This window comes from Electrophorus electricus, chromosome 8 (assembly GCF_041902795.1).
Source record: "Electrophorus electricus isolate QZ-2024a chromosome 8, ASM4190279v1, whole genome shotgun sequence".
In the NCBI taxonomy this organism is placed as follows: domain Eukaryota; kingdom Metazoa; phylum Chordata; class Actinopteri; order Gymnotiformes; family Gymnotidae; genus Electrophorus; species Electrophorus electricus.
This window is the reverse complement of record NC_137504.1, coordinates 21,395,001-21,417,500: the sequence shown is the minus strand read 5'-3', so window position 1 is coordinate 21,417,500 and position 22,500 is coordinate 21,395,001. Positions and strand designations below refer to the sequence as shown.

Genomic DNA, 22,500 nt, shown 5'->3' with positions numbered 1-22,500 from the left:
ACACCCAGCTTCTTTTATGTGTGTAAAAGAACGTCTAGCACAGGAGGGTGTAACCCAACATCCGGGGGTTGGCCTTTTGCAGGTTAACAGGCCAGTCTCATGCCTGTCCGGTGAGTGCCTATGCCAGCTGGTGCACCCTGGGACCCCAGGGTGTCGTTGACACCCCTAGCACTCCGAGAAGCCAGCCCCTCATCTGGACTTGGACGAATAAATGTGGGTTTCGCAGTCAGGCGATGGCCTGAGGGAACGAGGAAAATGCTCCGGTCTCCTCTATTCACCAGGACTCGGCATTCCTGGCTTTGTGGACCACCACCCCCACCCCCTGTTTCAAAGCCGGCTGGTATGCGGTATGCCATTCAGGTGTGCCCTGGGCCCTCTCCCTTTCGGCTTATAGTCGGAGAGGGAAAATGAGAAAAGCAAACATGCATGATTGTGTGTGTGTGTGTGTGCGTGCATGTGTGTATGCAGAGGTGCGTGCGTGCGCGCGCGTGTTTATTAAGATGTTCAGCACGAGGTGAGGAGTGATTGAGTGAGTGAGGAGTGATTGATGGAATTAGTTCAGGAATGGAGCCCAGATTGGATAGAGAGGTTTGAGGAGTGGAGTCACTGTGTGGGGGTGTGTCTGCACATCTCCGTTAAGCCAACACTTGTTGAATGTCTTTAGGTAAAACAGCTTTCCGATCTAATTAAAACCGGGTTTCAGATTTAATCTTATTGTATAACCGACTTTCCGGCTAAGGTCTTGCTATGTGATGCTCAAACTGGAGTCTTCATTACAGCTAAGCCCTCTGGTGTCTGTAGCCTTGAACTTTGACCTTGCACTTTGACCTACAGCCCATTGCCTATATTCACAGGTCACGGCTCAGAGGTCATGTCATGCCACTGAGAGAAGTGACTGTCGCAGCTCAAGGAAAGTAAAGGACGCAGAGGGATGATGCACAAAACGAATGAATGGATTTGTTGTCATCAAACAGAGCACAACAACATCAGATGTCTGTCCTTGAATAAAGAAAATAAAGAAGGAAAGAAGAACCTGGTTAAACTAATAAATAAAATAAACTCAAATCTGAAACAAAACAGAGTGCAGTGCTGGGCTCTGTTCTTACTGCGTGGAGCGCTCATAGCAAACGCGTGTAACTAAACGGCTGTAAATCCGCTGTGAGACACAGCTTGGAGATAAGAGAGAACTTCTTCAAGTAAGAGATGTGACACATGAATGAGTTCAAAGAGTTTGTGTGAGTGTGTGTGTGTTATCTGCTCTGTAACTGCTTTTTTAATAAATCAAGGTGCTTTATTACTGATGCACACACAGGCATACTGTACATGCGTGCACACACACACTTTCTTTCAAGTCACTTGGCTGGAATGCTGATTGATTGGAGTGTGTGTGTGTGTGTGTCTGCACGCGCACGTATGTGTGTTTCATTTTCTTTTTAGGTCCTGTCAGCGTGTTTAGAATTGACCGGCTTGCTCTGCACCTTTTTAAACATTAAACATCAATAATATGGAGCTCTGACATCTCCTGGGGCTCTTTCCACCTGTCTCGCCTCTTATCTTCTCTCTGCTTGCTGTCTCTCTCTCCACCTGTCTCACCTCTCTTATCTTCTCTGCTATCTATCTTGACTGCTGCTATCTGTATGCTGATTCTGTTGTACTTACGACGAGTGACAACTGTGATGACAGAGCTATGGTAGAGCTGCGGTAGAGCTGTGATGGTAGAGCTGCGGTAGAGCTGTGATGGTAGAGCTGCAGTAGAGCTGCAGTAGAGCTGTGATGGTAGAGCTGTGATGGTAGAGCTGCAGTAGAGCTGTGATGGTAGAGCTACGGTAGAGCTGTGATAGAGCTGTGATGGTAGAGCTGTGATGATAGAGCTACAGTAGAGCTGTGATGATAGAGCTGTGATAGAGCTATGATAGAGCTGCGATGGTAGAGCCGCAGTGGAGCTATGGTAGAGCTAAGGTAGAGCTGTGGTGGTAGAGCTATGGTAGAGCTGTGATAGAGCTATGGTAGTGCTGTGATGATAGAGCTGTGATGGTAGAGCTGCAGTAGAGCTACGGTAGAGCTGTGATGATAGAGCTATGGTAGAGCTGTGATGGTAGAGCTATGGTACAGCTGTGATTGTAGCGCTACAGTAGAGCTACGGTAGAGCTGTGATGATGGAGCTACGGTAGAGCTGCGGTACAGCTATGGTAGAGCTGCAGTAGATCTGTGATGATAGAGCTGCGGTAGAGCTACGGTAGAGCCGCAGCAGAGCTACGGTAGAGCTGTGATGGTAGAGCTACAGTAGAGCTACAGTAGAGCTGTGATGATGGAGCTACGGTAGAGCTGCGGTACAGCTATGGTAGAGCTTCCAGGCTCCCCTCCTACTTTAGTATAATTATTATAATTATTAGCATGAATGTTATTCATAATGTTAATCAATAATTTTACATTACTGTCTAAGCAAATCAACATAACCAGGAAAGGGCAAATACATAATGTATTTTCTTTTGTTCTTTTCTTATCAAAACAAAACAAATTATTACCAGGCAATAATCAACAATACTGACCAACCAAAGGGGTTGTCTCTTAGATGCTTGTATAATCAGTACACTCTTCTTTCCCAAGATGCAGAGTAGTTTCTCGTTATTACTGCAATCTAGAAACTCTCTCTCCTCTTTCGCTCTCTGCCAGTTTCAGCCCTTCTAATATGAAACACATCATCTATCCTGTCAGAACTATGATCCTCCACTTGAAGTTGCAATTTTTGCAGCTGACCTGATATCATTTGTGCTGTGCCTGTTAAAATGAGTCAAGCAGGCGAGATGCTGATCTCAGGTCAGGCACTGTAATGAATTGTGCCTGTAACCACAGTTTTAGCTGTTGCCACACTGCTCAACTGTTTCTGCAGTGAGAAACCACTGAGCGCAGTCACACACTCCAAAATAGCAGCGGTTTGTGTCTGTGAGTGTGGATGTGTGTGAGCGCTGCACATGAAGGACTGAATAAGTTGTCATGTTAGTTTGAAATCATGGAATGGCTTTCTTGCTGGCTATGTCAGAGATGGAGGGAAAGATGCCTCGTGTGCTGGACATTGTGATGTTAGTTCATTTACATTTACTCTAGGTCTGTGTGTCAGAGAAAGAGGGAGTGTGTGTGTGTGTGCGTGTGTGTGTGTGTGTGTGTGTGTGTGTGTGTGTGTGTGTGATTATGTACACCTGACAGCTAACTTTGACCTGAAAACTGCTCCTGTTATTTTATGTGAAGCTCTTACATCTGACGGCATTCACATTGCAGTGTCACATCCATCGCATGTAACAAGAAAAAGCCACAGCATGAGTTATTGTGTGTGTGTGTGTGTGTGTGAGAGAGAGACAGGAATCTGCCTCTAAATATACCTCAGCATGCCTTGCTGAGGGGACTGAGTGACATGTTGCCACTGAAAAACAGTTAAATTGCTGCTATTAAAATACCTCACCCCCCCACCCCCCAGTCTCTCGTTTCTCTGCGGCTGCTGTAGCTGCTAGAGTCCAGTGAGCCAGGTGTGGGCGGGATGTGGATAGATTTCCACCCCGAACTCAGATTTAAAACATCTCTGTTGTTAAAGAAAGGGAGTTTAAAAATAAAACTAAGCATACAACCCAGTTGTTTTTTTTGTTTTTTTTTTAGGCAGGTCCGTTTTTTGTTTGTTTGTTTGTTTGTTTGTTTTTTAATTGGTTGTTTTGTTTTGTTTTTGGTATGCCTCCTCAGCTGGCTCTGTGCTGACGTATCGATTAGCAATGGGCAGTCCGAGCTGTATCAGATGCGCTCGTAGTGAAAACGACACACAGGCTCCGGAAGCGCAAAGCTGAATCTTCCATTAATCCCACGAGAGACCATACGTTACGGTCTGTACCGACAGCGCGCACAGCAGACGAGGAGACGTATATTACTTCTGGTCTTTATATTGAGCCCTGGAGCCCTGGGTTGGAACTTTTACTATCAGCCGTATTATCTCTTTGATCCCACTGAAGCGCGCCGTTTGAAGGGCGTCCTGCCTTTTTTAATAGGCCGTGAAAATGCCTGCGTGCTGTCAGGCCAGGGCTTGCCCAGGCGAACCGAGAGAGGGCCTGAGATGAAGAGATGGAGGGTGGGGCGAGCGTGACGGGGGCGTGAATGACGGGGGCGAGCGTGACGGGGGCAAGCGTGACGCGGGCGTGAATGACGGGGCGAGCGTGACGGGGGCGAGCGTGACGGAGGCGAGCGTGACGTGGACGAGCGTGACGGGGGCGAGCGTGACGGAGGCGAGCGTGACGTGTGCGAGCGTGACGGGGGCGAGCGTGACGGGGGCTTGCATGACGCGGGCGTGAATGACGCGGGCGAGCATGACGCGGGCGAGCATGACGCGGGCGAGCGTGACGCGGGCGTGAATGACGCGGGCGAGCGTGACGCGGGCGTGCGTGACGCGGGCGTGAATGACGCGGGCGAGCGTGACGCGGGCGAGCGTGACGCGGGCGAGCGTGACGGGGGCGAGCATGACGGGGGCGTGCGTGACGCGGGCGTGAATGACGGGGGCGAGCGTGACGGGGGCGAGCGTGACGGGGGCGAGCGTGACGGGGGCGTGCGTGACGGGGGCGAGCGTGACGCGGGCGTGCATGACGCGGGCGTGAGTGACGGGGGCGAGCGTGACGCGGGCGAGCATGACGGGGGTGAGCGTGACGCGGGCGTGCATGACGCGGGCGTGAATGACAGGGGCGAGCGTGACGCGGGCGAGCGTGACGGGGGCGAGCGTGACGGGGGCGTGCGTGACGGGGGCGAGCGTGACGCGGGCGTGCATGACGCGGGCGTGAATGACGCGAGCGTGACGTGGGCGAGCGTGACGGGGGCGTGCGTGACGGGGGCGTGAATGACGCGAGCGTGACGGGGGCGTGCGTGACGGGGGCGTGCATGACGGGGGCGTGCGTGACGGGGGCGTGAATGACGCGGGCGTGAATGACGCGAGCGTGACGGGGGCGTGCGTGACGGGGGCGTGAATGACGCGGGCGTGAATGACGCGAGCGTGACGGGGGCGTGCGTGACGTGGGCGAGCGTGACGGGGGCGAGCTGGAGGTGGGAAAGGGGAAGCGACAGACCGGAGCTCAGTGGCTCAGGTCTAGGGTTGGGCCGAGCGAGCTGTATTAAAAAAAACAAAAATTTTTTTAAACTTAACTGGACCATTTAGCTAAGGACACTGATCTCAGATCAGCAAAAATGGTGATTTATTAAGGAATTAGTTCTTGAAAGCAGAAATGCTATGGAATAGTTAAGAGTTATAGATCTTCTCTCTGGGTGAAAGACCAGGCTGTGGTGTATAGGGAATGTGTGTGTGTGTGTGTGTGTGTGTGTGCTTAAACCAGCATATAACACCCATGGCGGTATTTACTGAACTCGCCATGCCCAGGATTTGTGTATTTACTCACTGTCCTGATGACTAGGGTCACATAGCAAAGACGGCTCAGCCAGGTCTGGTACTGATCAGTGCTGGCCGCCATCCACACTAGCACAGCACAAGTACACCACGACGCGGCGTCAATCAGCCCAGATCTGAGATCTGCTGAGCTGAAATTGCGACAGCCTTTACCAATACAGGAGTGAGTCATGGGCCTCGGGAGTGAGCTAACAGGGTTTGATTTTATTCGTTTCTTGAAGAATTCGATGTGTTACTCATAACTCATAGTGAATTTAAGAGAGTGTGCGATGGGAGATGAGGTAATCAGTCACACACATTGGAAGACTGGAGCAGCGGCACAGCAGACTGTCAGTAGTGCGAGTGTGCACTACTTAACTTGAATGAATCCGAGCCTGAAAAATAGTGTGTGTTTAAATTGAACCCAGTTTAAAAGTGTGTGTTTAAAAGAACCCAGTTCAGTGCGAGTATGGATGGATGAGATCTGGCTTGTTTGGATTCCTCGCTGTGTATACACACACACAGACACACAGACATATTAAGGAAAGCACGACTATACACATAATCAAATAATGTGCTGATCAAGTCCACCCACATACAGACACACACTGCCAACTCCAGACGGCAGGAGTGATATCATTGGGTTAGCGGTGTAGGGTGGGCTTCAGCCACATCAAAGACTGAATTGCTCGTTTCTTGTTCCTATGACTCCATACGCACGCACACACAAACACTGAGCATGAACTCACAAACCTGCTGCAAATAGCAAGCCCGCGGAGAGAGCGCGAGGGAGAGAGAAAGAAGAGAGGAAAGAAAAGACAGAGACCATGAGAGAGAGAGAGAGAGAGAGGGGTAGCACACAGAGAGACAGGTGGCAGGTGAGAGGATGAGTGCTGTGGGCAGCAGCGGTGGACAGGGTGATGGTGAGGTCATTGCCAGGAGGCTGGGAAGGCGTGGCCCAAGGTCACGCCTCCTGTAGCGGGACCCGCCCGGTCGGTGTCTCCTGCTCTTTCTTTTGGACGATCAGGTGCCGTTCGCTCAGCATCCATGCATGGAGCGGTTTCTAGAACATCGGGACAGACGTGCTCTGACACTGCCACGATCTGTGGGACTTAAAGAACTCGGGCCGTGTATGGCATGCTGGCGCGCCGGGCAAAATGTGACAACGTGACACGTTCGAAAACTTTGGCTTGGTCAGCAAAGAATGGGGCACTCACGCACGACCTAGAAAATGTTCGATTTGATAGCTGAGGAGTACATCTGGTTCTTTTTTTACCTCTAGTGCCCATGATGTTTGGCTAGCAGGCGATGATGACCTGACGTCCTCATCGGTGCACCTTGTGACTTTAAACTCAAGTATAGGCCCTTTAATGCTGATCTGAGACCAGTTTATTTTGTTTCTGCTATGACTGGGATCGGGGTTGGCACCTGTTTTGTCACGTTGCCTCATGTGAACAGGCCCTACTGGCACTACAAGCTAAACTGTAGGTTTTTGCGAGAGAATTCAGTCTCTGGGATCTTGAAGCATTTACAATATGAGTTGTACAACCTTTTTACTTCTTGTGATTTATTTTTTTGCTTCAGTCCGATGTTCAGACTATCTCAAGGGTAACCTACCAATGCCAGAGCATTAAAATGGAGTCTCGGTGCCACTTGTGCGTTGACAATGGACTGCTATTCACCACTGGTCAATGTTCCTTTACTTCGAGTGATGCCTCAGAGACGCGTGGGAGAATGGTAGTAACAGCAAGCGACCGGGAGCTCTGTGGTAGTGTTTACTCTCAGCCCCAGTCACACACAGAGATGTGCAGAGAGGCTCATACAAAACATTGTTTATGTGGATCAAGTGGGCTAAAGCCTTCCAAGAGGCAGAACTGCAACAGCCCTTCTTGAAATGGGGCGGGGGGTGGGGGGTTTGGCAAGCAGAAGTCATGCTAGCATTTTGGCTGCTTGGAATATAATGAGTTGCACGCACGCAGGCACGTGAACGCACACACGGGTGGCCCTGGGTCTCTCTCTCTCTCTCTCTCTCTCTCTCTCTCTCTCTCTCTCTCTCTCTCTCTTTCACTGTCTTTCCCTCCCTCTCTCTCTTTGGTTGTGTGTTTCTCTGAAAATGTTTTTCTGGTGGTAGCAAGCGGAGGCATGTGAAGCAGGCTTTTGAAGCAGGCCTGGAGCTTATACATGTTTGTACACACACACACACACACACACACACACACACAGAGACAGACAGAGAGAGAGAGAGAGAGAGAGAGAGAGAGAGAGAGAGAGAGAGAGAGAGAGAGAGAGAGAGAGAGAGAGAGAGAGAGAGAGAGAGAGAGAGAGAGAGAGAGAGAGAGAAGAGGGGTTTTAGGATGCCTTACAGGAGATTAAGTTGAACCTTATTATAAAATAGACATTTTCCTCATTCTCCTTCATACCAGTCTCCCTGTTGTACTCTCTCTCTCTCTCTCTCTCTCTCTCTCTCTGTCATTCTGTCACTCTCTCTCCCTTTCTTTCTCCCTCTCCCTCACAAGTCTAGGCAAATTCTCCCACAATCCTCCTTCAAATATAGAAAACAGTGCCATCATCCCGGCAACCCTTCATCACTCTGCAAGCGTTCAGAACCTTCCAGCGGTGCCACTGGTCCCAGGACCAAGGAGCCCGGTGGGGCATGTGCTGGGAGCAGCATCACATCGTCGATGTGCAGAGACACCGAAAAACTGATTTGGGGTCAGTGAAAGAAAGGCAGCGTGACCTATGGGAAGCCGCGAGCCAGAGCGTTTCAGTGGGGGTCGGTCTTGTCGTGTGGCCGTCGTACGGGATGGGGGCGGGGCCTCTGTACCTGTGGTACTGGCTGCACAGCGAGTGGTTTACGGGACTACAAGCTGGCAAGCGCCGCTGCAAGCGCCGCCTTGCTGAGAGGGATCCGACAGCACTCGCTGGCACGGTTTCACCTCCGTCACGGTTTCACCTCCGTCACCCGGCCTTAGCTGGGGCTGCGAACCGGAGGAGGATGCGTGCAGGTAACAGAGCGGCAGCCGTGGCAAACTCACGGGGGCGGAGTCAGCATGGGCAGGAGAAACAACAGGATGTCCAAGCAGAGCATTATCTGTCACCAAACGAAAATCAGCACAGGAAACCTGGCCAATTAACTCTCAGCACCAGCTTACTGCACCGAAAGGCCGCACGTGCGCGTGGGCCTACGCGCGTGTGTCTTGACAGTTTTCCGTCAGTGGCAATACAATTTCACATTGAAAGGTAGTTTTTCTGATAATTTAGCTAAGGGAGATGACTCCAGTGTACAGTGCATACCTCATTATTTTGTTGTACGGAAGTTCTCAGTCCAGTCCTTGTGGACCACCATCCAGTCCAAGTATTTACTCTGCTCCACCTGCCAGCAGTCCTTGGCCAGATAAGTTCTCTGTAGCCTCGCCTGCCTGATTCAGGAGTGTAAATTGGGACAGAACAAAAGCCGGATGTGGACCGGATCGAACACATCTGTTGTAGTGAGCCTTCAACTTGCTGCCATTTCACCATAGCGTACAGTATAGTAATATTTTAAAAAGCCACTTCCTGGCATTTCTCAAGCCTTCAGAAGCCTTACCTGAAGTCCAGTCCACATGTTACTGTTTTCCCCTCTCTGCCAGAGCCATTAAAAATGCTGTGTAGAGACCCACTGGGGCCAGACCTAGGAAAGACTGACATAAGGCTGACATAAGGCTGACATATGGCTGACATAAGGCTGACATATGGCTGACATAAGGCTGACATATGGCTGACATAAGGCTGACATAAGGCTGACATATGGCTGACATATGGCTGACATAAGGCTGACAATGCAGATCATAAGGCCGACATAAAGCTAATCATGTGCTTGTCATGCTGCCAGCGCTGCGCGTGGCAAGATGGCAGGTATGAGCAGTTCCGCAAGGAGACGGGGAATGGCGTTCTGCGGTCTGGAAGAAAGATCTCCAGGAAGAACAAGCTTTTGGGAGAGGTGTGTTGAGGAGGTCATTGTTGGTCAAACATTCCGTCTTCCTAGATAATGGGATGAATGAAAGAGGGGTTTGGGGAGAAACGAAGAACAGAAAGAAAGCAGGAGTTCAGCTGTGCCATTTCAATGGGCTTGTTTTCATTCCAGGCCTCAGACATGTCAGCGTGTACACGGGGCTTCTGTTACTCTGAGAAAAACCAAACGTGAATTGTGCTCAGTTGCCAGTGTAGCCACTAAAGGAAAAGTATTAAAAATGAAGCTTACGTAGACCTATTTGTACTTCAAGGACCGTGTACTTGAGTCGGAGTAAAAGTAGACTTCTGAACCACTGATTTATTTTGAACATTTTTTTAATATTTGAAAGTATTTTTTTTTAAAGTATTTACAAGGCATTAAAAGAATTGACTGCTCAAGTGGAAGATTTGTGCTGTCCAGCCGTGTGGTTGTAGTGTTTCACATACTGATCTGGAATCAGTAAACTTGGAGGATTCAAACGAAAAAAACTGATTCTGGGTTTGAAGCTGTACAAATTCAGTTCAGATGAAGCTTGGCTATTCAGTTGCAGTCACTAAATTATATGTGAAATATGTGAAAGTATGTGAATAAAAATATACGTTATTTATAAAAGTGCATAGTCATATTATTTCGAGTTCTTGTGTTCGTGCACACCTGTGTGTGAGTATGTGTGCGGGAGGTCTGGCCCTGATCTCAATGCTCCCTGCCTTTATCAGCTCTGTCGCCAACGGCAACGCTTTGATGTCTGTTTAAGTACTGATAGCCTATCAGATGACTGTGGCCTTTTTCTGTCGCCTTGCACTTTGCATTTCAAATCTGTGCCAGACGTAGAGGGTGGGAGAGAGCGTGAGAGAGAGACAGAGTGAGAGCGAGAAAGGCAGCACAAACAGGTGCAAGGAGAAAGTATGTGTGGGAGAAAGCGAGTATAAGAAAGTAAAAGTGAGAGAAAAAGCAAAACCAGGTGTGAGACAGTGAGAGAAAGAAGAGAAAGAAAACCAAAAGGAGTAGAGAGTGATTGGAAAATGTGGAAAGGTTTTGGAGTGCTAAATGGATTGGAGGCAACTTGTTCTTTAATTCATTTTTTTAGCCTTTGTCTGTCTTTCCTTGTCTCACACACGCCTGGTCGGGGCCTTTCGGGGCGGCGTTTACTTGTCTCGACACACCTGTATTTCCCTCCTCCTCTTTCCCCACATCAAACACGCAGCCTTTAATCTCTGGCACCGCCTCTTCCTGCTTGAGGCGCCCAATCAGGTATTAGTAGGCCAGCAACACACACACACACACACACTAAGCACACACCAAGCGCATTGAAAGACGCCGCAATTAATTTGCCGTTCAATAAAAACCTCTGGATGACTCCTGAAGCTGAATGAGGATGACATACCGGGTTCTGCCACCCGGACGAGCCTGTTCCTTTACTCTCTGCTGCACATGTGAAGAGCCATGCAGTGACATTTGGCATGAACCCGACCCATTAAAGTTTGCAGTCAGTGCCAGAAGCGATTGTGCGTTTGTCATTTCCCATAGACATTCTCACATTCTCATCTGTTATGTCCTTAAACCCCATTAAACTCCTGAATATGTTTACTGTTTACTCTGTGTTCCTAATAGAAGGTAGTTCTATCTGTATTTATCCAATATATACATTTGTGTGTGTGTGTGTGTGTGTGTGTGTGTGTGTGTGTGTGTGTGTGTGGGCGGTGGGGGGTGAGTATGTTGTTGCATGTGTGAAAGGAAGAGGCAGAGAGACCATGCATGTTGGCTGTGTTTCTTATCGAGAGTTGTGGCGTACGTAGTTCGCGTTCTGGATGGGTGTTGTGCGGGCGTGGGCGTGTGTTTGCGCGTGTGTGTAGGTCTGTGGACAAGCTCAGCAGGGCTAACAGGGAAATGACAGACTTGCAGGACTGTTTCCTGCTTTTGGAGGGGCCTAGTTGCCCGGCAGTCGTGCACCCTGTTATTACGCCCGTTAACATGCCCTCCCACCCAGCCAAGGCCAGTGTCAGGCAGCCAGACCCAGCCAAGGCTCTGCTTCTGCTCCAGGAGCCAGAGCCTACAGATATTCCCACTATACAGAGGGCAGACAACATACTGGTTTATGAACATCAGCTTTCCAGCCTGGACAGGAGTTGGGAGGAGGTATAACAGAAGTTGAAGCACTTACAAAACCAGCAGTACAAACTTGGCAGCTGGCTTCAGAGTACCCGGAAAAACAACCGACAAGCCAAATGAGCCAGTGAGCAAGAGGAAGGATATTCTAATGACTTCCCAACAATTTAGAGCAGGCTGTTCGCACCCGCTTCAAACATCTCCGTTCGTCTGGTTAGTGTGGAAGCCATGATGTATACTATTTTTAGGAAAAATAAAAATGAAGTGTCGTAATGTCATGCACACAGACATGTGTGCCCTCCGCTATGTGAATGGGTTGTTTTAAATCAACGGATCATCGGGGGGGGGGGGTTAGAGAGAATACTTTTTCCATCTGTGATCGTCCGTGCCCCGTGGCCTCCTGTAGCTGTTTGATGAGTTTTTGGCGTGGAGGTGTGTTGCCAGGTGCTGGATGTTAAAGAAACCCAGAGGGGACGTGCAGGCAGAAGCGCTCTGCTGTACCGATCCTTACTCCTGCTCCTCGTCAGATCTGCCCTTACGAAATCGTGGCTAGTGAAGCGAGAGGTTGTTGCCAATGGTTACGGGATCATAACGATGAAATTTGCCTTATTTGCCTTATCACTGCAACCTAACTGTGCCATGGCGAATTATACTGAATTATGTTGCGTTCGTGTAGTTATCCCCCGTGTTGAACAAATCTTCCGACCACCGTCATCCCGCCCTTCGTGCTCTGTTCATCGTCTGTAATGTTATACTGACATTGCTGTGCGTTACTACTGCGATGTTAATAATTGTGGAAATCGCGTATGGAGTAAGGCGGTTGGTGTGGTAACGTAAAGGCATTGCGTGTGTTTATCTTGGAGTCAAGCATACCTCTAAAATCTGCTGTTGGTAGCCCCACGGCCACATTAAAGTAATGCTATAGATTATTATTTGGTTTGGTTCTTGACAATGTTTCTGTGGCTCCATCACTGTGTCAAACAGCGATGTGGTTGTGTCCTTAAAAGTCCCCCCCCCCCCCTTTGTAGGGTGTGTATGCGGTCCCTCATTTTGCTCATTTTGTGGGGTAAAATGACCCTATGAGGAGAGCAAAACAAGAGAATTCTGGCATTTTTGTCCTTTTACTCGAAACGCCGCTTTAAAAAAAAAAGAAAAGAAAAAAAAGGAAACGAGCCAAAATAATAATAGTCCCCCTTTGAGATCCCTGGCGTCTATAATCCAAAACCTTTTCAGGCCGTTTCCATGACACCCCCCCCCCCCCCCCCCTAATAAAAAAAAGCGGGAGGAAAAATCAGAAGCTTTTTATTAGCCAAGAATGGATGAGGAAGGGATAGTGGACAGTAAGTGCATACAGTGGGAGGAAGTCAGTGAGTGTCTGCGTGTTAGTCATGGATTAACTCTCTCCCTCTCCCTCTCTGTTGCCCTGTCAGCTGTTTGAGGTGTTAAAGGGCCAGGTCCGTTAAGGCCATTGTATACTCATTAACTGGTGATTAATGCCGTTGCTGAGTACGCGTTTCACCAACATCGCGTGTGCGTGTGCGTGCACTGCACATTTGTGTTTCACTAGAACTGTTTGGGTGGTTGTATAGAGTTTGGACTCGAGCCTCTGCACACATGGGCTTTTTCAGAAATGCCAGTTTCACGTAAGAGTGAGGACGGGAGGTGCAGGGGTCCCGGTGTGACAAAGCTCCGCACTTACCCACACGAACACACACACATTCCAACACACAAGGTCAGTTGTGGTGAAGGTGGGAGGTGGGGTTGCATAATTACCGGACTTTAACCTAGCATACTGTAACGGCGTGTAGTCGCGCTGCCATCTACTGGCAGCTATGATATCTAAACTTTGAGAAATGTTAGTTTAATTCCCAGCCGCGGCGTTCCCGAACCCCCCCCCCCCGGTCTCACTCTCTCCCTCGCCTTCTACCTCAGGCTCGCCTGGCTCTGCAGAGGGGGGCTCAGGCTGTCATTTTTGATATCACTGATGATGCCAGTGCTGCTCATGAGGTAAGTGTGTGTAAGTGTGTGTGTGTGTGTGTGTGTGTGTGTGTGTGTGTGTGTGTGTGCGCACACGTGTGCCAAAAGTAGCAAAGACTAAGGAATAAGGGTGAAAGGGAAAAAAAAAGGTCTGTAAATACATTGATATTTCCTTGAAATGTTTGAAATACTGACCCAGTCTCTCCTGTCTCCGCACACACACACACACACACACACACACACACACAGCTGCGTGATTCCAGCTCCCTCCCGCGGCCCGTGGTGCTGGTGAAAGCAGTGGATGCTGAGGAGCTCATGGGACTTGTTAATAAGAATGAGGAGGCCATGGTTCATATTGACATGATAGAGCCCCACAAATGGGTGAGAGAACACACACACACACACACACACACACATGCGCGTGCGCGCGCGCGCATTTCATTACCAATGCTTATTTCTCGGCCTGTCTGTCTTGCTAGCCCCACTATGACGTGGGCATTCTGTTGACGGTTGTGATGGTCATGCTGGCCATCATCACGATCTTCACCTTCCGCTCCCGATGCAGGTCCAACAGAACTTGGGTGAGACACACTTTCCCTTCACTAATCACGCGCACACCTTGGAAACCTCAGGAGTTCCCAGACTCGGGAAGGATCAATCCATTTGGGCGGACCAGCTCATAACCAGCCCGTGTTTATTACATTATGTTTGCTCCAGGTAGCCAGAGCAGTATTGGTGTGGGATGCAGTGATATCCTTAAAGGTAAATGACGCACGAGCAGATGTGCGAGTGGTCAGCATGAAGGTTTGGCGGGTCTGTCTGTAGTAGCGTAAGGAAGAGGGAGGGCCAGAGGGTGAGCACCGTCCGGACGGCTTCCTGAGACACTGCGTTCCACCCACATCATCGTCACAAACCGGAGCAAATGGGGTCAACACCTCCGATTATTGGAAAACTTTGACCTGGGGCCCCAGGCTCTGCATCCTTCAGTACAGAAAGCCGACCAAGACCTTAATCTAGATTTAGCGTGCGTGCACACACACGCGCGAGTGCCCCGGCCGAAAGAGCCAGGGGCACTCCTCGTTTCCTGGCTTGACGGCTCTCCGCTTCCCTCCCCAGGACTCCGTGCACCAGCAGACCATGCGGGCGATCAGCCGGCTGGAGACACGCACGTACAGCTCCCAGGGCTGCCCAGGGGGCACGCAGCGGACGCGTGGGGGCCGGGCATCCGCCTGCAGCTCCAACTCCAGCCCCGTCTGCGCCATCTGCCTCGAGGAGTTCCTGGACGGACAGGTGAGGGGAGTTGTGGGTGACCAGAAGGAACACGAGTTTGGAACACTTAGAAAGAAATCCTTCTGTGAACCCATTTCCATGCTAAGAGGTTAAAAGAATGCTTCCTTTACACGTGCTAATAAGTGACGAGTATTTCCTGGTCAGAAGGCGTGCTTGGCCGTGCTGTGGTGTCCATGGTAACGCTTTCTCTTCGTTTGCACCTAAGGACCTAAGGATCATCTCATGCATGCACGAGTTCCATCGGGAATGTGTGGACCCCTGGCTGCTCCAGCATCGGACCTGCCCCCTCTGCATGCACAACATCATGGGTAAAGCCCCGGGCCCCACTCACCCACCGGCTACGTAGACTAATGAAACTGTCACTGATCATTCCATCCTGTGGGACTGCCCGATACACTCTGTGGTGTACTGTACTGTATATGACATGGCAAGTCAATGATAAGAATGGGTGGCACGCCAAAAAAAGCGCGGGTCAGAATAGCGCGACCCGATTTCTACTAGCGTGTGTTTGAATAAACAGGGCCAGGTGGCCAGGCATTACATAATATCCAAGACATTGTGTTTTGTCCAGTGCCTTTTTTTCATAACCACTAACGTCGTCGGTGTTTTTTGGCGCTCCTTATAATACTGCATATTATATGCAGTATTTGTATTGGTGAATTTGTTTGGTACGTGGTAAAATCCAACTTGCGCCAGAACTGACGTAAACCAGAGTCTCTGTATCCGTCTGCTGGTCCTCCCTTTTTCCTCCTAACCAGAGTCTCTGGCTGTTACAGGCGCTGAGCTGAATGGCCGCCAGTCGCAGCGAGGCCGACTACAGCCTCCCCCGGAGCACAGTCAGGCCTTTCTGCACGCCCACCACTACTCTCCATCTCACCCCTACTCCCAGCACTCTGTGCCCTTCCCCATGCGGCCCCATTACCCGCGCGGCCCGTCCGGGCCGTACCCCCAGCTGGGCCACTACAGCGGTTCCCCTCCCCTCCGCTGCCTGACCGGGAGGCCCCTGGGCGCAGCCTGCAGCTACCACCTCGCCCCGGACGGGCACCGCAGCCGGGCTCACCGGGTGTCCGGAGGCCACAGTTGCCGCGGCGCGGGGCACCCCTGCCCGGCTCCGCGCCACTCCTGCCACCGCTGCCCCGCCCCCAACGGCAGGGCCCCAGGCAGCCGGCCCCACCACGCCTCAAACCCCGCCTCCCACCACCACCACCACCACCCGGGCCGCGGGGGGGGCGGGGCCGCGCAGGGTCGGCAGGACGACGGCAGCTGCTCGGGGGGGAGTTATCGCACGGAGCGCAGCGGCTACTTCCCCGACGGGCCTGCCAGCGACTCGAGCTCGGGCCCGTGTCACGGCTCGTCCAGCGACTCGGTGCTCAACTGCACGGACGTGAGCCTTCAGGGAGTCTACGGGAGCTGGTCCACGTTCCGCAGCTCGCTCAGCAGCGAGTTCGACCCGTTCGTGTACTGCGCTGCCGGCCACGACAGCCTGGAGGGTCCGGGCGCCACACCCAGGCCCCGCTCCTTGGACTCGGGCGTCAACCACATGGGAGGCGGGGCCGTGGGCGGGGCTCTCTGCCCCGAGGAAGCGGTGCTGCAGCAGCCTGTGTTCAGCCACGTGCATTTCCACAGACACAGACACCACTATTACGAGGAGGCCGAGGCGGGCCACAGGCTTGGGCGGGCCTCTGACGATGAGCAGGGGAGTGGCGGGGCGGGGAGCTTGGCCGGCGCAGCTACTGCTAACAATTCCCCCGCGGGCAGGGCGAAGCACACCTCCTGCCACTGCCCCAAACTGGACCTCACGGACAGGCTGAGCCCCAAAGGGCCGGAGGAGCGGGATCCGGACCCGCAGTCGGCCGCGGCCCCCTCCGCGCCGGCCTCCGGCTCGGCCTTGGCCTCCCCGTCGACGACATGCTGCCGTCAGGGCCCCGGGTGGCCGCACCGGCATAAGACGGTCGGCTGCGGCCAGGACGCGCCCTCGGGGCCCCCGCTGGCCGTGCACTTCCACCAGAGTGTGGACCTGCAGGACGATTGTAGCATCCACATCCACTATGGGCAGGGGACTGGGGGCTACTGCTGCCCGCCACCCCCGGACATGGCCCCAACCCTGCTCCCCGTTCCCCTCATCCTGGACTCGGGCGGCCTGGGCGACTGGCCCTGCTGTGGGGGGGTGCACAGGGGGTGGCAGAAGCGGGTGCAGCAGGCCTGTTCCGAGCCCCAGCTCCAGGGCCCGGGAATCCCATTGGACAGAAAGCTGTGCAGGGCCCACCACAGCCCTGGGCACGAGCTGCCCATGGACATCTGTCTTTACTGCCAAACTGTTCGCAATAATCAGGGTGAGTACACCTACGTTCAAAGCCCACACAGTAAGCCTCTGTGCATGTGTTACCCAGCGTAGTTTTTCATCTTAGATGAAAAGGAGTCCGTGCCCGTCTAGGGCTGGTACGATATATTGTTTGTTGATGTCACTGTGAGCATTATGACCAATTCCTGATGCATGTGATGATGTTCTGAGGTTGTTTTCATAAATCAAGGTATTAGTGTGATACAACAAACAATTGGAGTCAACGTGATGCCTTAACCATCTCAGATTAAGGCTCGCCAGCGTTTTTAGTTTAATACCGCAAAAGGCATATTACAATATGCAGGATACAGCAAAAATAATTGCAATGTGATATTTTGTCTATATCATGAAGCGCTTTAACTGTACTACCAAACCTCAGTACACAACCATCAGAATGAGGGGAATGTATTTGTTTATCCAGTTGCTACGTTCCTTTAAAATAGAGTATTATCTTTGTGCAAGAATTCAATTAAGTGTAACCATCTGCAATGCAGCTGTAATGCATGTACAAGGTTTTGTAATGCATATTCAAAGTAATGCACAATTTAAAGTTTTGAGAAAATCCAAATCTTTGGTTTGAGAATGAAAGGTGATTTTAAAAAGACCTCTCACAGACTTCCGACGGGCATAATATTCGGGTCAGGAAAAGATCATCACAAGCATCAGTTTAGTGATATCATGTTCCCAGGTTATTCTGTAAAATACTAATAAGTAAATTAGTGCTCTTGCTTAAAATTGGAACTATAAAATGTTATTTACAAACAATCTTGACAAGTAGACTGTTGCCCCTGGTTACCTTTATTCCTACACTCACCAAAGAAGCAGGACCAACTTCCCTGATGTGACATTTTATTCTCGGATTAACAGATATAAGGTGTCCATGTCACATGTGGTGAATCCATGTTCATTTTAAACCAGAGCACATTCATGAAGAGTTGACAAAGATGGAGGCCATTTTGAAATTATGTCTCATGGAAGTTCATGGAGGTCGTTTTTGTAATTCTAAAACCAAGCATTTGCCAGATAAACACTGCAAAACCATTTTTAAGTTATTTGTAATCCTAGAAATCTTTTTGAGGTCTAGTGCTGGAATATTCCTTTAATATAAATATAATAGGTATATATTATATTTAAACCTAATATAATAGGTTTAAATATAAATGTTTTATAAGTGACCAGATGCCTTCTTGTTTAAGAGATTTTATTCTGAGACCTGTGTGTGTGTGTGTGTGTGTGTGTGTGTGTGTGTGTGTGTGTGTGTGTGTGTGTCAACAGGATCAGAAGAAGAGTCTGGTGTTTGAGAACTCTCCATCCCCAAACCTCACGCTGCTATACAGAGAGTACGAATGAACAATACGTGCTGGCTGTCCCTCTGAATTTCTCTCTCTCTCTCTCTCTCTCTCTCTCTCTCTCTCTCTCTCTCTCTCCATTTCTCTTTCACAGTCTTTTGAATAATTCCACATCTCCATTCAGGCCTCATTTTGCAGAATCCATCAGTTCCCAAAGTTGTTTCTTCAAAGCCAGAATTGTAAGCCTGTAATTATTCTGAATTGGGCGGTTAGTGAAGTCTGTCTGAGCAAGAGATTCTGACCACCATCTCAATTCCACTGGTCATAATTAATAGCAATGGTTCTCTCCAAATACTCTATATTGGGTATAATATGAAGATTGGGCCCAGCAAAATCTTATCACCAATATCTTCTTTTCTGTGATATTTTAACATATGTTAGTCTGTGAACTGAAGAGGGTGTGAACCACAAAAGTGATTTGTTAAGTGATTTGTTTGCATCATTGTGTTTTGTTTTTCCCATGCAAACTCTTCAACCTTCGTTCAAAACCCAAGTCCAAAAATCCCTCAGTTACCTCCACGCATCGCAGATGCCACAGATGTTCTTAGCTGAGGCATTCCCATACCCATACCATACTGTTGAGAGTCTTTTTGACCCCCACCCCCCCGCCCCATTCTGGGAGTTTACCAGCACTGTAGTTTGTGTGATGACACACTAGTTATCTCTTCTGGTCATAACAGTATTTGATGTTGGTGATAAAGTGAAGAAGAAGAATGCCTTTTGTTCTTATGTGCAGCCATTTGTGGTCAAACAGTGCTCCACACCCCCATATGACTTAATATCCTTGAAATCAAATTAGAACCAGCAGCTCATGTGTTCCAAAATGCCCTTAGAAAATGCTTGACCCTGTTACTCTTGTGATCTTATCTGTGTGCCTGCCTGGCCCCAGCGTCCATGGTCATGATGTCATCCTAAGAAGTGATGTAATGCGTTGGGCTGTGTTCAGTGTTTAGAACTACGGCTCATGGATAAGTGTGGTCTCTCTCTCTCTATCTGTGTCTCACTGTCTCTCTCTTTCGGCCTCTCACGCTCGGACTTCCTCTCCCTCTCTCGCCAGCCTTCGGCCTACCTCAGATAACCAATCAGAAAAGTCCTGTTTATAAGATGGTACTTCAAAGATTCTTGCCTGGCAGCCTCTCTGTGGTGTACTGATAAACGGTAACCCAGAAGAGAGAGGTTTATATAATCTGTCCTCGCGGACTGTTCAGAGGTCCTCAAGGTTTAGGGTCTTGTGCTCGTTAATTCGAGAAAGGCAGCTGTCGTTTGTGTCGTGGTTTGTTTTTTTTTGTTCGCATCTTTTGTGTCGAATTTGTTTTCTTGGTTCATGCAAAGCAAACTGACTGAAAATGTTGGAGCATTAGGGATATGGCAGACATTTGTGAAGCTGTTTCTGCTTTGGTCATTTTTCCACATTGGCTCCCAATATTTTTGTCATGTGCTCATGATAATCGAGCTGAGGAAGGACTACATATCCCATAAGTACATGCTTTCACCTCTGACCCTTTGCCTCATTTAATGAACCTTTCGATTATCCATAAGGACGTGGTCATGTCAGAAACAGTCGCCAGCGTACAAGCTTACTGGAGGTGTCTCTTGTCCAGATTACTACTACATGATGCCTATTGCAAGATGTTTGTCTTCATACACACCATGTCCGTTCTTCATGTTGAAATGAGGAGAGGAAAGACGCGTCCATAAACTAATAACACATACTTATTGGCCTAAATACTGTATTCAGTAATATATATATAAAACAGTGTGTTTTATTTACAAGTTGGAATATCCCAACAACATGTTGCGATACCTATCCATGTTCATATGGGTAGCTAAACAGGGGGTGTTGTCTTTTGTGCTCAGAATTTAAGAAACCCCAAAAAAGAACAATAAAACACTTGAAATTGACAAAAATTTAATCCTAATTTGAATATCTTTCAAAAAGGGTGTTTTCATTATACATGTGTGGTTCTAACTTGGCATTCCAGCCTTACTTCATGAATTCAGGGTTTTACATTCTAAGGTTGAAGTTTTTTGGTCCTTTAACATTTTATTTATAGAACACCAGGGTTAAAAACTTTTTTTTTTTTTTTTTTTTTAAAGATGGAAAAATAAGGCCATATAAAGTTTATTGGTGCCTTTTTAAATTCACAATTGTGTAGAATCTAAGTTAAACCTTAACTGAAAACCTTCAGACACCCAGAGTAAACCACTATTTATCCTAACCTGTAAATGTCTGCTGAGAACGCCAAGGCAGTGACTCAAAACAAAACAAAATGCAAACGAATGATAAGGAAAACGATTGAGGTTCGTGTGATGTGAGTCGGTCGACTGTCTTATGCACTCATACTTTAGTTACCATAGGCTTGCCTAATAAGAGATCTGCTTTGCACTTCTGTGTTGCTTTTTATTTCAATTGATCTCTGCTGATACTTTATTTAGAGACTTTTGTCTTAAAATGACAATTACCCAAGCAGCACTTTGGTGTAGGACACAAACATGTCAAAGATGATTTAAGAGTGGAACCTGAAGCCAAACAAGCTAAGCGTTATGTAGCTACCGTTACCAGCAAACATCTGGGAAATCAAAAACTATCACTGAACAGTAAAGGTGTTTTGGTTGTATTTTGTTTATTTTATTTTATTTTAAAATTTTCATTATTTGCCTTTTTTTTCAATGCCAGATGAGCTGAAACTGCCTTTGTAATAGAGCAAACTTCCTCCAGAAACTGAAGGGGTATGCCAGTATATTTTCAATATTTTGTGTAAAAAAAAAAAAGTTTTAAAAAGAAATGAAAAAAGTAAAAAAAAAAACAATAAGATAAAGTGTTGTATTTTATATATCATAGACATTTTTATATATAATAAAAACATTTCAATATGATAATGTCGCTAATATATTTATTTACTAATATATTTATCCATTTTTGTCCAGGTTTGAGAAAATGAAAAATGTTATTTTCCCATTTTTGGAATTTTATCTTTATGAAACTTACAACTGGCATCATAGATGTATCAACCTGGAATCATTCCAATTATATACAAATAAATTATTTTGAAATAAAAAAATATATTGTTGCTGTTGTTGATTTGATCTGCTTTGCACGTTCTTGACACGTCATTTAGAGGTTGCATGTGCTCAGGAAACCCTGTGTAGCACATGCACACTCATCACACAGTAATTTGAGTTGTAACTAACACGACTCTAATAGTGTAGCACCGCAGGCTGTTGAGTCCGGGGGTTGGGGCAAGCCTGAGAACTCTACTCTGAAGTATCTGCCAAGCGTGGCTCTCTCAAGCAGTGCGCGGGCCCCAAGCAGGCGTTGTTGCTGAGTTGCAGCCTGTGGCAGGACGCCTGAGTGATGTATGAGCAAATATACAAGTGGTCTTTTAGCTCAAGAGCTTGAACATGACTAGCCTGTGCAAACAGTAGTGGGGGGGCTTGGATGGGGGGCTGCGCAGGAGACTGCCCCCTTTTCACCCGCCCTTTGGGTCTGTCCTACTGCCAGACCTCTGCAGGTCCTGCCAAGCTCCTCTGTTTACATCTGACCCAACTGTTCAGGACAGCATGTCTCACAAACTGACCTGTTCAAGTAAATACAAGCCAGTGCCAAATTGAACAACGGTCGGTGTCTCTCCTAAACTAAAGTGCGCTGCCCGAATACTGCCCCAACAAAAACTGGTGTGTGTGTCCATGTTGACACGTAAAGCAAAAGAATGCCTGTGCTCAAGCCTGTTTAGTTTCAAACTCAAATGTTTTTTTTTTTACTGGGGAATAAAACAATCAGTGACAGTGATATGTAGCACTTTTTGGAACAGTGGCTTTATTGACTTATAGTTTCAGTTCTTGTATAACTCAATAAATGTAGGACGTTTGTAAAGTTAAAAATGTGTGAACTGGACACTATCTGAGGTAAACAGTGCTTGGGTAAATGCTGCAAGGTATTCTATCATCACTGCATTAGTGATATCTAGCACAGTATATACATTCCCTGGTGTGCATCGACTGTGCATTTGCTGGAATGCGTGTGTGTCAGTAGAAAGCCTTG

At 48.6% G+C, this 22,500-nt stretch overlaps 2 protein-coding genes across 4 annotated transcripts in view; one reads left to right on the top strand and one right to left on the bottom strand.

Moving 5' to 3' along the window:
* Positions 1-22,110, top strand: part of rnf43 (ring finger protein 43) — a 68,542-nt gene extending 46,432 nt beyond the window's left edge. The window contains exons 3-10 of one of the 3 annotated variants that reach the window (XM_081719290.1): positions 13,434-13,508; positions 13,728-13,859; positions 13,958-14,059; positions 14,595-14,768; positions 14,974-15,076; positions 15,545-17,101; positions 18,385-18,449; positions 21,136-22,110. In XM_081719290.1, the coding sequence (XP_081575416.1) occupies positions 13,434-13,508; positions 13,728-13,859; positions 13,958-14,059; positions 14,595-14,768; positions 14,974-15,076; positions 15,545-17,101; positions 18,385-18,410 (2,169 nt within the window). In that variant the 3' untranslated portion in view covers positions 18,411-18,449; positions 21,136-22,110. Of the gene's footprint in view, positions 1-13,433; positions 13,509-13,727; positions 13,860-13,957; positions 14,060-14,594; positions 14,769-14,973; positions 15,077-15,544; positions 17,102-18,384; positions 21,105-21,135 lie in introns of those variants that run through there. The other 2 variants (XM_035527277.2, XM_081719291.1) reach the window with 2 other exon arrangements.
* A 142-nt stretch (positions 22,111-22,252) lies between these two features.
* The window catches only part of hpda (4-hydroxyphenylpyruvate dioxygenase a), a 7,494-nt gene continuing 7,246 nt past the window's right edge, over positions 22,253-22,500 (bottom strand). The window contains exon 14 of the mRNA XM_027010306.3: positions 22,253-22,500. This exon is cut by the window's right edge and continues 98 nt beyond it. Within this exon, the coding sequence (XP_026866107.2) occupies positions 22,485-22,500 (16 nt within the window). The 3' untranslated portion in view covers positions 22,253-22,484.